At 61.7% G+C, this 13,523-nt stretch overlaps 2 protein-coding genes and 1 long non-coding RNA gene across 5 annotated transcripts in view; 1 reads left to right on the top strand and 2 right to left on the bottom strand.

Annotated features, from left to right (window-relative positions):
• Nucleotides 1-141: 141 nt before the first annotated feature.
• On the bottom strand, nucleotides 142-3,815 carry ISYNA1 (inositol-3-phosphate synthase 1). Of its 2 annotated transcripts, none has more exons than XM_038566809.1 (11): nucleotides 3,797-3,815; nucleotides 3,009-3,137; nucleotides 2,729-2,890; nucleotides 2,306-2,438; nucleotides 2,009-2,202; nucleotides 1,687-1,836; nucleotides 1,389-1,604; nucleotides 1,095-1,259; nucleotides 872-985; nucleotides 581-798; nucleotides 142-444 (listed from the first exon to the last, which is right to left on the bottom strand). In XM_038566809.1, exons 2-11 carry the CDS (start codon nucleotides 3,126-3,128, stop codon nucleotides 243-245), a joined length of 1,674 nt encoding a protein of 557 aa, XP_038422737.1. In that variant the 5' UTR covers nucleotides 3,129-3,137; nucleotides 3,797-3,815; the 3' UTR covers nucleotides 142-242. The 2 variants fall into 2 exon arrangements, with proteins under 2 accessions (XP_038422737.1, XP_038422736.1); XM_038566808.1 differs by lacking the exon at nucleotides 3,797-3,815 and adding an exon at nucleotides 3,243-3,378.
• Nucleotides 3,816-6,474: 2,659 nt separating this feature from the next.
• Nucleotides 6,475-13,523, bottom strand: part of ELL (elongation factor for RNA polymerase II) — a 79,265-nt gene continuing 72,216 nt past the window's right edge. For both annotated transcript variants that reach the window (XM_038566807.1, XM_038566806.1), the window contains exons 9-12: nucleotides 11,231-11,297; nucleotides 10,775-10,946; nucleotides 9,523-9,567; nucleotides 6,475-8,827 (exon numbers count right to left, since the gene is read on the bottom strand). In XM_038566807.1, coding sequence (XP_038422735.1) covers nucleotides 8,711-8,827; nucleotides 9,523-9,567; nucleotides 10,775-10,946; nucleotides 11,231-11,297 — 401 coding nt within the window. In that variant the 3' untranslated portion in view covers nucleotides 6,475-8,710. The remainder of the gene's footprint in view (nucleotides 8,828-9,522; nucleotides 9,568-10,774; nucleotides 10,947-11,230; nucleotides 11,298-13,523) is intronic.
• Nucleotides 11,147-13,424, top strand: LOC119864712. The gene is made up of 3 exons (XR_005375006.1): nucleotides 11,147-11,482; nucleotides 11,957-12,172; nucleotides 13,110-13,424. It is a non-coding gene; the product is annotated as an uncharacterized LOC119864712 (long non-coding RNA).

Raw genomic sequence — 13,523 nt, 5'->3', positions numbered from 1 at the left:
GAAGTTTCAAGAGTTGGGGCATCAGTTTCTGAAGGGTAGATAGGTGTGTCTCCCATGTGAAAAATGGAGATGGAGCTGGAGTTGGGTGGTTAGGGTTAGGTCGTACGCAGGTGCTGTGAGAACCCACAGGTGATGCTAGGGCTGATTGTAGCACTGGTTTTATTGTCTTTAGGGTCTTGGAAGGGTTGGGTCCTGAGGGGCAACAGAGGCAACAGTTTGGGGGGAGAAGGATGGCCATGGCCTTAAGTGGTGGGCATCTGGGGTGCCTCAGCCTGCGAGTGCCCATTGGCATCACCCGTACAGCCATTGGGGGCAGTTGGCGCTGGTCCTTTCTTGCAGGGCACAGGGCAGGCAGCAACCATAGGCCCCACTCGCTTGAGGCCAGGGCGCTCCATCTTGTGCTCCAGAAGCATGTGGTTCTGTGGGGGGAGCCCCACACAGGCCCTGGGGGAAAGGTCGGGACTTAGTTGGGCCAGACCCGAGACCAGCAACCCCACAGCCTCCAGTCCCTAGGGTCCCTGTGCATAGCCCGCCAGTGGACATTTGGGCTTGGAGGGGGACCCCGCAGCTGGAGGCACACCTGAGGATATTCTCGATGCAGCTGCGCTGGCGGAAGAGGGCATTGACCACAGGGCTGCCCGGCGGCACGAGTGGCGCCTTGAATAGGAAGCTGAGCAGGGACAGCACGGAGTGGAAGCCCTGCGGCTCTGGGTCGGCATCGGTGCAGAAGCTCACGCGCTGGCACAGCTCGGTCAGCAGCACCAGGTCCAGCATGATGGGTGCGGCCAGGAGGGAGTCCTGCAGGGCCGATGGGTCAGAAGGTGGGCCGGGCCGGCGGGCAGCCCCACTCCTGCCCCGGCAGGCCCCGTACCTCACAGGTGTTGTGCAGCACCAGCGTGTTGGTGCCGCCCAGCATCAGCTCCGAGGTGTACTCATCCAACGCACGCTTGCTGTCGCCCACGTATGGCACGTACTTGATGACCACCTGGGGGGTGGCAGGAGGTCACAGGGGGTCCGTGCCCTTCTCTGTCAGGGGCCCTTCCCTGCCCCCTGGCCTCCGTGCCCCACCCCCCCACGGCCTATGACCCACGCACACAGTGGTCGGGCTCCTCGCCGGGTGCATAGAGCACAGGGTTGCTCTGCACCATGTCGTCTACCACGCTGCTCTTGGACACCTCCTTGGAACGGAACTGCGGCGGTGCCGACAGGTTCTGCCCGTCATTGTTGCCCAGGTGGTTGTAGCTCACGATGGACATGGTCTGCGGGAACAAGGGGCCCCGGGGGCAGCTGCAGGCCCCGCAGTGCATGCCAGCCCAGCTGCCCACCAGCCTGGCACATGGGGTCCAGGCCCACCCCTCCTGAGCAGTGCACCCCCCAGGCCCACGCACCTTGAGGCCAGAGCCGATAAGGAAGTCCACCAGCACGGACTTGACCTTGGTTTGGCCTGACTTGAAGTCATCTCCACCCACGAAGACACGTCGCTGACGGGCGAGCTCAAGCGCCCCAGGCACCAGCGTGTTCTGCGGGGACCCGTTGAGGAAGGCACAGCCCTCCAAGATGCTGGCCACAGCAAAAAGAGTGGAGGGCGACACCTCCAGGCCCAGCTGTGGACGTAGGCGGGTGGTCAGCACGGAGAGGTCCTTTGGAGCTGGCCCTGACCCCTCTCCAACCCTGAGGGCCGCGCACCTGGATGGTACGCAGCAGGTTCTCAGCAGTATCATTGAGGCCGGGGATGACTTCGCAGAAGCGCTCCGTGTTTGCGGTCCACAGCACGATGACTTTGTCTAGCCCAGCACTGGATCGGAAGTCACGGATGTCCCTACGGATCTGCTCCAGCTGGGCAGGGAGGGAAGGAGGTTGTACAGGCCCCTCGACCTGGGGAGGTCTGGAACCGCAGGATGGGAGCGAGGAGACACATGGACAGTAACACGGGAACGGGGGTTGGGTGGTGGGCGATGTCAGGGAGCAACAAGTGGCAAGGGATAAAGGGCTTGGGGTGGGGCCGCACCTGCTGTGCGCGCGTGCCCAGTATGAGATTGTCAGCTCGCACACTCTGGTTGGCTGCGATGAATTCGGGGATGTAGACGGAGGGCCGAGGGCGCAGAGCCTCCAAGTGTGGCCACAGTTGCTCCTGCAGCCCCCAGTCCAGCACCTGTGCACGCCTCATCGCCTCAGCCAGGTTCAGCGACGATATGTCCCAGCCTGGGGCGGGGGAGGGGGACACCCCCAAGCTCAGCCCAGCCCTGAACATGGCCCCTCCAGGCCCCGCCTCCCACCCCAGCCCCCTGCCTAGGGCCCCGCCCACCGTCGAACACGAGGTCGTCGGGTGCCACCATGGGCAGCAGTGCGCTGAAGGGCACGAACACCTCCTGGCCCTCGGCGTCCAAGCCCAGGCTAACGGTGCCCGCCTGCGTCAGCGAGCCGTAGTAGTTGGCCTCCTGGGGGGCGGCAGGCGGGGCGGAGTGAGGCGGGGCGTGGCGTGAGTCCCTAGCCGGCCAGGGCCCCGCCCGGCAGCCTCAGGCTCCGCCTTCTGGACGCCGCAGCTCCGTGCTCCAAGCCGCGGCAGAAGCCGCTTCCCCTTCGGAGGTTCCCCCCACCCCCGGGAGCCCGCCGGCACCGTAGGCCCCGCCCCCTGAAGGTCCCCTCCTTCGTAGAGCTCCGCCCCCTAAGGGCCCTCTCCCCCGCTCCCCCTGCACAGAGGCCGGCCGGGCCCCACCCGACCCCCCACCTTGCGGCCGGTGCGCGTGGGCCAGGACAGGCGCAGCCGGTTGGCCAGCACGGCGGCGGTGAGCGTGGAGCCGTTGTTCCCGCCCCAGCCGACGAGCATGACCCCGAGCCGGGGCACCTGCCGGGCGGTCCGAAAGGTGAAGCGCGTGGACGTGGGGTACACCTGGGGGCGGACGGCGCCGTGAGCCGGGGGCCACAGGCCCTTCCCCCTCACTGCAGGGACAGGGTCTCCGACCTTAGGTAACTCCCGTCCCTACCCGCCACCCCGGTCCCTTGCCCACCTTGAGGACACCATCCTCGCGGCTGACGCACGTCGTCCGGTACTCGTACTGAGCCTCGATGGCGTCGGGGCCGTAGACCACGTCGGGGCTCTCGACCACGAACTCGGCTGAGGCCTCCATCGGGGAGAGCTAGGGGCGCAGGTTGGGCAGGAGGTCAGCGGGGACGCGCGAGTCGGCGGAGCGAGCCGACCACGGTCGCCCGGAAGCCCGCACTACGCCCGGGGCCGCACTCACCGGCGCGGAGTCAACTCGGACTGTGGCGGACGGCGAGGGCTCGGGGCGCGCGAACTCCAGAGAAAAGAGCCGCGGCCCCGCCCACGCCCCGCCCCTCACCCCACCCGCGCCAGGGAGGAGGGGCGCGCGGGGAGGAGGGGCGCGCCCGCCGGGCATTCGGAGGACTCGGGTTCAAGGCCCCGTAGACCCGGCCATCACTGCCCTGGGGCTCCCGGACAGCCACGTGGGCCACGGACCCCGGCCCGAGCACGGGGCGCGCGGATTCGCCTTGCGCCACAGCCGGTTAGGGCGCGCGGCCGCTTTTCCTCATTTTTACAAAAGAGGACATTAAGGCTGCGAGAGCGCGCCGGGCCAGGCCCAGGCACCAGAGAGGAGATGGCCCGGGGTGCTGCGGTGGGGGCTCGGCCCCAGACGGAGCCGGGACTCTGACTCCAGAGCCAGGCAGGCGCCCCGGCGGCCTCGGCCTTTCCCCTTCCAGAGCAGTAGTACCCACCAGGCCCTCCTGACCCGGCTGACACGGTGCGCGGGGCGCTGCGAGGCCTCGGTTTCCCTACCTGTTGCAGGAGGGCTGGCAGGGCCAGGCTTGAGGGGGCCAGTGTTCGGTGGGTGAGGAGGGGTGGGGAGGGGGAGGGGGCAGGGCCAAGGAGGTCAGCTGGGGAGGAGCTGGGCAGGCACAGCACTGCGCCCCCCTAGCACCCAGTGATAAGGGAGCGTGGGAACCCGGCGGGCGGGCGGGGGCGGCTCCCCCAGGAACTTTCCAAAACAAGCGGCCTCCTCCGGCTGGAAAGTTTCCACCACTGGAGCTGACCCAAAAGGTGGATAGTTGGGAAGGCTCGCAGGAAACATGGTCAGGGCCTGGCCTTGGGGGCTGGGGGCTCCAAGACTCCTGTTCCAGGCATCGCCCTCAAGGGACTCCAGTGTGGGGGAGCCGGAAGTAGAATGGGGCACCCCTAGCCAGAGGCAGCACACAAGGAGGGTCTGGCAGGGCAGGTTGCCTGGAGGAAGTGGTTGCTGGAAGGGGTCTGGAGATACGAAGACATCGCCTATCAAGAAATATGAAGAGCTGCCCAGGCAAAAGCCTGGGGAGCGGGCCCAGGGGCCGATGACGAGGTGGCCAGGCGGGAGGGGAGAGGAGCAGTTCAGGGTCAGAGCAGCCCCTCAAGGCTGAGGACAGAGAATATCACGTAATAAATATTTTAGTTTTGTCCCTGGTTTCTGGCTGGAGATGGCGCTCAGTCGCTTAATGGCCGGCGATTTCATCATACCTAACAGAGCCTCCCTAAAAACCCCTGGACGGCATGGGGCTGGGCGGACCCATGGAGGTGCTGGGAGGGTGGCACACCTGGAGGTGGCGGGGCAGCCCAGGGCCGCTCTCCACACTCCACCTTCGGCTCCCTCCACTGGGCTGTTGCAAGGGTTTTTCTGAGCAGTGAGCCATTCTGACAAACCTAGGAGGGAGCCGAGGGAACCCCGGATTTACAGCCGGTTCCTTGGTAGTATGGGTGGCCAGAGACCGTGGCAGGTGTTGAAGTGGGTGGAGTCTCGTGGGACTGAGCCCTTCACCCGTGCGGTGTGATGCGTGCTCCAGGAACCCCAGGAACCGGAGTACACTCGGGGCCGGGGGCCTGGAGGGGGCCTGCGCCAAGTGCCAGATGACCTGGGAACGTGTGCAGAGAGCAAAGGCCCCCTGGCCCAGCCCCGGGGAACCCTAGCATCTGCAGGGCAGTCGGGGTGGGGTGGGGGTGCTAGCAGAGCCGGCTCCCCAGGGGAGTAGGGCAGGAGGCAGCTGGGAGGGACCGGCCTTGGGCTGCTTCTATTCCTAGCAGTCAGGTGGGCACCGTGTAGCAACTGCGGGGACCGCCGGGGTATGTGACACGGGGTGACTGTGCTGCTTGGGAGCAACTGGGCACCCCTGTCCCCACCATAACACAGGCTCCTGAGGGCAGGGGCAGGGGTGTCTTTGTCCCGCTGAGTGCCAGTGCCCAGGTGGAGCCCAGCACACAGGAGGGATCGGGGTGCTGGTAGGATGACAGCTAGGGACATTGTCCAGCAAGGGGCACGAGTGGGCAGCCCCAAGCCCTTGGGCCATGGTACAGGTTGTGAGGTTGGGGGGACCTTTCTGAGGCCCCTGGGGGGCCTGGATTTGTGGCATCCTTGGTCGGGAAGGAGCTTGATGGGACCCCCTGCAGCTAAGGTGCACTCTGGGAGTGATGGCCATGGTGCCTCTGGGGAGCGTGAGGAGCTGCAGGAGAGTTAGTTGAAGGGTCTGGGGGGCAGGTGGACAGGGCAAAGGTGAGGCATGATGGGGTTCGAGGAAGCACACACTAGCCCTGGACCCTGAACTGTGGGGATAGAGATGTTATCCCCGAAAAGAACAGTACAGCCAGGCTGCCCGGGGCGCAGGGTACACTCTGCCCCACAGGGCCTGCTTGACCTCGTCTCCTGCGCTCCTTGGATTCCCCGGCCACCTTCGGACTTGGGCCAAGGCCGCTGGCCAGTGGGGCTGTTCAGGAGGTGAAGGCCCACAGCCCCTGACCCCTGGACCCCTTTCATCCCAGGCTTATTCTTTGTCTGTTTTTCCTTTCTAAAATAAACACCCACCCACACCCCGTCCCTCAAGAGCAGGACCCTGACCCCTGCCTTCCATCTCCTCACCTGGAGGATGGGACAAGGACAGCCGTCCCTGCTGGCATCTTGGGGCCGGGGGATTCCACTGGGCCTCAGCATCCCCATCCCCATCATGGGCACAGGGGCAGCCCCAGCGAGCCGGCCTAGTTGGAAGAAACAAAAACTGTGCCATCACTGCCGTTTCCCCCAGTCACAGCTCATTTCCCCAAGGGAGGGCACTCCCCTGGACCCAGGGGTCCCTACTACTCCTGGCGCCTTTGGCACTTCGGAAGGCCCCTGCTCCTGGACCTGGTCTACCTGTCTGCCCCTGGGGACACAGCCCTGCTCATAACACCCAACCGTGGCTCCCCATGGCCTCCACATCCCACCTCCATCCTTGCCTACCTACGACCAGGCAGTCTGGCCTCATGCCCTGGCTTGGGCAGGGCCCATCGCCTCAGCCTGCCAGCCTCACCTGGCCACCTCCCTGCGCCCCCGCCCCACACCTGCTCATCACCATGGCTGCTCCAGGGCCCAGTCTTCTCCTGACCCCAGCCTACCCCCCCATGGGGCCAGGAGGCCCTGGCTGGGATGGACACAAACACACCCAGGCACTTGGGGCTGCTAGGTTTGGTTCAGTGAAATTTATTGTATGTTGAAAAAATCAGCATTCACCTGTTTAGTGTACAAAAAGGACACTAGTTCTTTTAAGAAAATATTAGGAAACTGAAGACGCGGATGCCTTTCAATCGTAACATTTTGGCAAAAGTGAAAAGTTCTTGTAAACACCAACTCCATGGCTCAAAATAGTTTTTCTCCACAGTACAATATTAAAAGGGGGGAAAAACACAGTATCAATAAGTTAGACCATAGTTAATCAGCTAGAACTTTTGTCCATCAACCCCCAAAGCACAAAACTTTTCTTAGCTTCATAATTCCTTAAAAGGAGAAAAACAACAACAACAAAAAACAACAAAAAGCCAACAACAAAAAGGAAATTCAACTGAGAGTCCCTTGAACTGGTTCCCAGGGCAGAGGACCGGGTCAGCCCTGTGGCTGCAGCCTCCTTAAATAATCCTTCGGCCGAGTCTGCGCGTCCAGCTGAGTACAGTCTGCGCACACCACACGGCTGTCTGCAGAACTCGGGGGTCCCTGGGGTCCGCTCGGCCCTTCCCCCACTCCATCCCAAATGAAAAACAAAACAACAGCTATTGAAACATGAAGGATGGGCTCCCTTGGTGCTCCGGGCACCCCAGGGGGCCCAAGGAAGGGGCCTGTGGGGTGGGGTGGGCAAACTGCAGGTGCCTCCACTCGGGCACTTGCTCTTTGGGAAGCCATTAGGAGGCAGCCCCATGGCTTAGAAAAACAGACACGTCTACCTGAGCATTCTGCTCTCCCCGCCTCACTACTGTTGGCGGCAGCACCCCCCACCCACCCCAGTTTTTGAGCCCCAGGCTCCAGGTTGCAGCCACTCCCTCCACCTTCCCCAGTCCTGGGCGGCTTTGCTGAATGTGGCCCTGAATGTGAACATACACTTCAGGCCCCACTGCACCCTGGCAGTGCCCCCCCCCCCTCACACACACACACACACACACACACACGCATACACGCATACACGCACGCACATATACACGCATGCATGAGCGCGCACACACACGCACATGCGTGTGTGGCCCCCCGACACTAGACTGGGGGGACACTAGACTAGGCACAGCTACTAAGCAGCAATTATGTTGTCCATGGATCCCATGCCCCCAGAGTGGGCAGATAGGGTGCGTTTTCTGAACTCGCTCTCGGGGGGTCCCCTGACCCCAATGACCCCCAGCCCCTCCCTGAGTGCAAACCCTGTGGTGGCTCTGCTAAGATGACCCCAAGACCCACAAGCGGACTGAGGGATGGAGTGAGGTCAACAGCATGGAGACCACACGGTCTCGGCGCGAAAAGAAAAGCAGCAGCAAAGGGGGAAAATTGAGAACATAATAAAATAAAATCCGACACTGTTGTTGCAGCGTGAGCTCGTAGCACAGAAAACCCCCAGTGACCCCCTACAGCTGAGGGACTGAAATAGCAGGGCAGGCCTGGTGGGCTGAGAGCTGTTCTGCCCCTGCAGCTCTCAGCAGCTGCTCAGGGCCAGCTGGAGTTCTCGAAATAGACCTGGGCGGGCCTCTACCCCCTTAGAGCAGACCCCATCCTTGCCTAGGCGGGGAGGAGAGGCCGGGACTGTAGGGAGGGCCTGGGGCGGGGCGGGAGCCGAGCCGGCTGTGCCCCCCTCTCCCCCTTGGTTCCCTCCTCAGTCCTCAGGAACAACTTTCAGATGGCATCTGTAATACTGCAGGAAGGACACAGGGCGGCATCTGGACCCTGGTGTCCAAGGAGGGGAGGCACAGGTTTAGAAAAGATGCTTTCTCTCTCATACAAAAATAGACTGAAGTCTCATAAGCAGTAGCTAAAAGTGGCTGTTTTTGTATAAAACTAGAAAAGGCAGGCGGGTTGGCCTGGGAGTCTTTCATGAGGGGAAGCTGAAGCCCCTCGGGCTGTGATAGGGTAGGAGAGGAGGTGGGCTTCCTGAGGAGCCCATCCCAGGTGTGTGTGGGGGGGGGGTGGGGGGGACGAGACGCCTGGCCCCCGGGATCTGTGACCTGCAGGCATCAGGTCTGCAGGGGCTCCCCTGAAAGCCGCGTTGCTGGCTCAGATGAACATGTCTTCCTTGGGTTTATTATTTTTTTTTAAATAAATCTCTTTTTCCGCTCCGTAGCTCCCCCCCCACCCGCCCCCAGCTCCCCCACCATCCAGAAGGGTCAGCCCGGCAAGGGGAGCTGGCCTGGCTAGCCAAGCAGGACCTCCTGCCCTGTGGCCTCAGGCTAGGGCCAGGCCTGCAGCTGCCGCTGGTCATACTCGGCAATGAGCCTCTTGATGTGGGCCAGCTTGCTGTGCAGGTACTCGCAGCGGTGCTTCTCCTGGCTGTAGTTGGTATTGGTCTGCAAGAGAGTGGCAGGGCTGAGCCACATCCTACAAGCAGCTGGCATCCCAGAGCATGGCCATACTGCCCTGCGTGAAGCGTGCCAGCCTTGGGCCAGCTTAGGCTCCCCCTCCTCCTGCCTGTAGGCCAGTGCCCACCAGGAATGACAAGAACCCTTCCTCTACCTCAGGCCAGAGCCTAGGCCTGTCCCTCCCCAAGCCTCATCCTGGGAATCAGGGTCACTGCCTGGATGAGGGTCAGAGGCAAGACTGTCATGAAGCCTCCTTCCCGGGCTCGGGCCTGGCTGGCAGAGAAATGCCCTGGCACATGGGGGCACACACGTGGCGAACCCACAGCTAGTGGCCTTCGGAACAAGAACTGATAGAGCCCTGAGGAGGCATTCCTGCCAGACCAGCAGCTGGGGGTGGGGAACTTCAGCTCCTCCCTTGACCTTGGAAAGAGCTGGAAAGATCCCGGGGGCTGCACCCACCAAGGAGGGGGAGTGCTGGAGGGTGCTGGGGCGCCAAGGGAGGGATGGGCTGAGCTCCTCTGCTGTAAATGGGGGATTGGGGCACAGGAGCTGCTCTGAGGACCTGAGACCCCAACCCAGGCAAGGCTCTTCCTTCCCTCTATCCCTTCCCTGACTGCAGTGCTGCTCACCTTGAGACAGCTTAGTCTGACCCCACCCCACCCCCCACAAGGGTGGAGACTTACCTTTTTGATTTTTCGATATTCCTGCAAAATCTGACCCCGAGTAGTCTGGAGGAAAAACAAAAGAGAAAGCGAACAATGTCCTTGCCTGCAGGAGACCCCCACTGAGTGACCCCTTCTCCCCTGATAACCTGTGACCTGCAGAGTCACCACCAGCCTTGAGACAATAGCCTCAGCATGGCCTGAGAGAAGCTGACCAAAGTAAAGACAGGCAGGCCCAGGCTGGGGTGGGGGTGGGGGTGGGGGTGGAGGATAAGCAGGGCAGGAGGTGGGTGAGGATGAGCTGGGCCAGGGGAGTGAGGGCCAGGGACCCAGCCTCAGGGACAAGCACAATGGCAGCAGAGTGGGAGGGGCTGGTCACAGCTGTGGGAGGGAGGAGGCAGCCCTTCCAGTGTTTAAGGTCAAGCAAAGAACACCCCCCCACCACCACTGTCCCAACCACCTAGGGGTGCAGGGGGATACTAGGGAATGTCCATGTGGGGGCTGCAGAAGGGAGGAGAGCGAGACCCCGGGACTCCTCAGAGCCCTCATCACTTCTTCAGTTAGGAGCTGTTTCCTCTGGAAACCAAAGTGGACCCCACGAGGGGAGGCAGACTCCAACACTCCAATTAATCAGACTAGCTCTGAAAGATGGCATGAGGGAGGCTGGTGAGCAAGACTGGAGCTCCCCCTACACACCCCCACACTGAGCTCCCAATTTGGGCCGGCTTAGGGAACCCATGTGCCTTTGATCAGAGGGTGAGGGACTCCTAGTAAGGGGGCCACTGGGACTCTGCAGCCCCTCCCCCTATGGCTCTGACAGCATGGATGGGCTGTGAGCCGCAGAGAGGACCCCAGGCACTCTTGCAGCGGGGGGACCCATGTGACCCAATCCTGTAGGGCCTGGCTGTTTCAGTTGCTCTGAATACCACCCCTGCCCCAACAGGTCATCTCCCAACTGCAGACTCGGTCGCCAGTGTCCCCATTGCACGGGAGGCTGAGCTGGGCCTGAGAGCCTGTGGACTCCCAGGGCAGAGCCCTGTGGACGGACCCAAACCATGCCAACGGCCAGGGACAGCTGCCTGGCGGGCTATGACAGGGAGAAACACTGGCAGAGCGTGGCAGGCCTTTTCACCTGGGAGGGGCAGCGGCCAGGCTCTGGGGCCACGGGTGGGGTTGGAGGCCTTGGGTTTGGCTGCACCCATGAGAAATGGGCCTGTCTCACCCAGGTCGGGTGAAGAGTGCAGGGATGAGTGCGCATAGCATGGGGCTCTACCTCGTATTCCTCAGAGCCCTGGGAGAGCTGCCGGAGTTGGGCATCCAGCTGCGTGAAGCGCCGTGTGATCTGCTCAATGCGAGCGTGCAGGTCGCGGTACTCGCTATACTCAGCATTAAAGTCATTCTTGTAGCTTTGGCGCTGCTCCGAGGAGGAAATGGTGGCATATTTTCTGAGGAGAGACAAAGAGGGGTCGGAGGGGCTCAGGAGGCTGCTGGGGAGAGGCTGGAGTGCCCATAGTTGCGTGGCTGGCCCACCCCCCCACCCCCCGGCCCTCACCCTGTGGGTGACCTACTGGCTTCAGCAGGAGCCTGGCACTAGGACGGGGGAGGATTGTTGAGAATTGTGAGAATTCCCACACAAAAACATGAAGTCAGTCCTCCCTCTGCTAACCTGCAGTGCAGGGGAGAGTGCAGGGTGGGGAGAGGGTGGGAGGCCAGCCAGGGAAGTACTCACAGCAAGTAGTCGGGTGTCTCTGAGGTTGATGTGGGGACACTTGAGCTGTTGCAAGTCCCATTCAAACCTACAAAAAAAGAGCAAATGCACACCATCTTCTAAGCCCATACCGAATTCTATAACAGGTCTGTTATCTGCAGGACCTGGAGAGATAGCAGAAGGGGGTCGGGATGGGCAGAGGGAATCTGATGGCCGGGCTGGTGCCGCCTCGGGAGCTTCACTGGACCCAGAAGCAACACAGCCAAACACAAGGTGTGTCTCCAAACCACAATCCTGGGACATGTAGAGAGTCCAGATGTGGCGCATGCACGTTTTCAGCAGGCAGCTGCTAGGACAAGTTAATCACGGGGCCAGCGCCTGGGCAGCCTGTCCAGAGCTGGACCCACCCAGAGCCCCTGCTGCCTCCACTGACTGCATGTAAAAGGCCATTACTCTGAAAACAAGCAACGCCCTTGCCCAACCAAGTCCTTAGGGTGTCCTGGTCTCTGGCCTTGAGGCTGCCTGGGAAAGCCCTTGCTCCTGCCAGCACCCCAGGCCACCCACTAGGTGGAACCGGAGGACACGAGACCGTCCACAGCGCTTGGGGTGGAGGGTGGGGGGGACAGATGACCAAAACCACAATCTAGTCTATTTCCCAGGGGCTTCCTTCAGGCAGCCTTTCTTCCCGGCACAGAAGAGATTTTATCACTGTGCAGTGCATCCTCAATACACACTGTGTCCTCTCAGATGCAGCCCACCTGGGAATCCCTGTGCCGCAGGACTCACCAGCGGATGGAGCACACCTCTCCCACCTCTTGAGGCTGCAGCCCAATGAACCCACACGTGACAGTTTAGTCCATGCTTCTACCACATGTGCTTTGCATGAGGTACACCTTCCAGAGTGTTCTGCTTTGTGGGCCCCGTCAGTATCACCTCATTTAGCCCTTTTGAGAACTTCGCCAGGTAAGAGACCAAATAGGGAAACCAGGGCTCGGGGTCACATTCACCTGGCACCTAAGACACCTTTGGGTCTGGCGTGAGGCAAACCTCAGAGGCCCCCTCCTGCTGCAGCTCTGGCTGTGCATGGCCCTGGCTCACAGGCCTGGGCCTAAAGGGACTCCTCCCCACCTGCCCCTCCCACTGCTCCTCCTGTACCTCCACCGGGGCCCGGCTCCCCTTGGGAGAAGGCCCCCTTTGGGAGACGGGCCCCCATGCTGCCCGCAGAGGCCAGTGGGCCCGAGCTCAGGCTGGCTGAGATCCACCCCCCGCCAACCCCAGCACACCAGCCCTCCTGCAAAGGCACGCCAAGGCAACAGGAGGGCCCATGGACTGAGCAGGAGCGCGGCTCAGGCACAAGGATGGGCAGAGGACCCGGGGCTGGACCCATGGCTCAGAGTGATGGGCAGCCTCGAGGGGCAGGGCTATGGGTTCAGGGTGGCAGCAGCACAGGGGAAGCTGAGTAACAGCCATGAGCCCGGCAGGCGGGGGGGCCACTGCATCTGTCTGGGGCAGAGGCAATCACGGGACAGGGCTGGGACAGTACTGCACAGAGGAGGGGCTTCAATGGTGTCCCTCTCCTATGGGACACGAAAGCAAGGACGCTTCCTCACACGCTGACCTGGAACCTTATCCAGTGTGTCTGAGGGAGGGGCGTGGTGCACAAAGAACAATGCCATTGTTAAGAGAGGTGGTGGCTCCTGCTTGTGTGGCTGCCTGCACAGGTAGCACACAGCACCCCAGAAGGGGCCTCTGTGCTCGGCCATTACTGTTACATCTGAGGCTCCTGCGAGACGCAGATCAAGATGAATAAAGCAGTATTTAGTGCCTAGTTGTCCTTATCTTTTCCCTTGGGCCACCTATTCCCTGGTTTGCCAAATCTCACTTTCTCATCTTAACCTAGGGACAAGATACCAGGCCAATTGGCACTGGGCAGGATCTGAAGCTGTCTGAGCGCCAAGTATGCTCCTCCTTCCCTGGGCACTGCCAGAGGAACACAGGGCCTTGCTTTCACCATTTGGGACAGGACGTGCTGCCTGGCTGGGCCTGCTCAGGGTTTGTCTCTCCCGGCAGGATCAGCTCAAGGGAACCAGGCCTTGCCTCCACCTGGCTGCTGCCAACACCTGCCCTCCAGTCAGAGGGAGGGGCTGGCAAAGGCCTTTCTGGAGAGTAGTTGAATAACTCATTAAAAAAGCCTTAAGGAGAAAGTAACTCCACCCTTTGCCCTAGGAATGCCTCCTGCTTGGATCCTTCCTGGGGAAATAATCTGAAAGGGCAGCAAGTTACATAGCCTGAGACTGCAGGTGGCAGGTGCAGC

This window comes from Canis lupus, chromosome 20, assembly GCF_011100685.1.
Source record: "Canis lupus familiaris isolate Mischka breed German Shepherd chromosome 20, alternate assembly UU_Cfam_GSD_1.0, whole genome shotgun sequence".
NCBI lineage: Eukaryota > Metazoa > Chordata > Mammalia > Carnivora > Canidae > Canis > Canis lupus.
The sequence above is the reverse complement of the archived record's forward strand: the minus strand, read 5'-3'. Positions and strand labels throughout refer to the sequence as shown.

Bases quoted from the DNA above. Each gene is read 5' to 3' on its own strand.
- ISYNA1 (XM_038566809.1), bottom strand. From the start codon at position 3,128: ATGGAGGCCTCAGCCGAGTTCGTGGTCGAGAGCCCCGACGTGGTCTAC. The intron at 986-1,094 runs GTGCGTGGGTCA...GCCACCCCCCAG, and splicing joins GCGAGGAGCCCGACCACTGT to GTGGTCATCAAGTACGTGCC. The intron at 445-580 runs GTGTGCCTCCAG...CCTTTCCCCCAG, and splicing joins TGCATCGAGAATATCCTCAG to GGCCTGTGTGGGGCTCCCCC.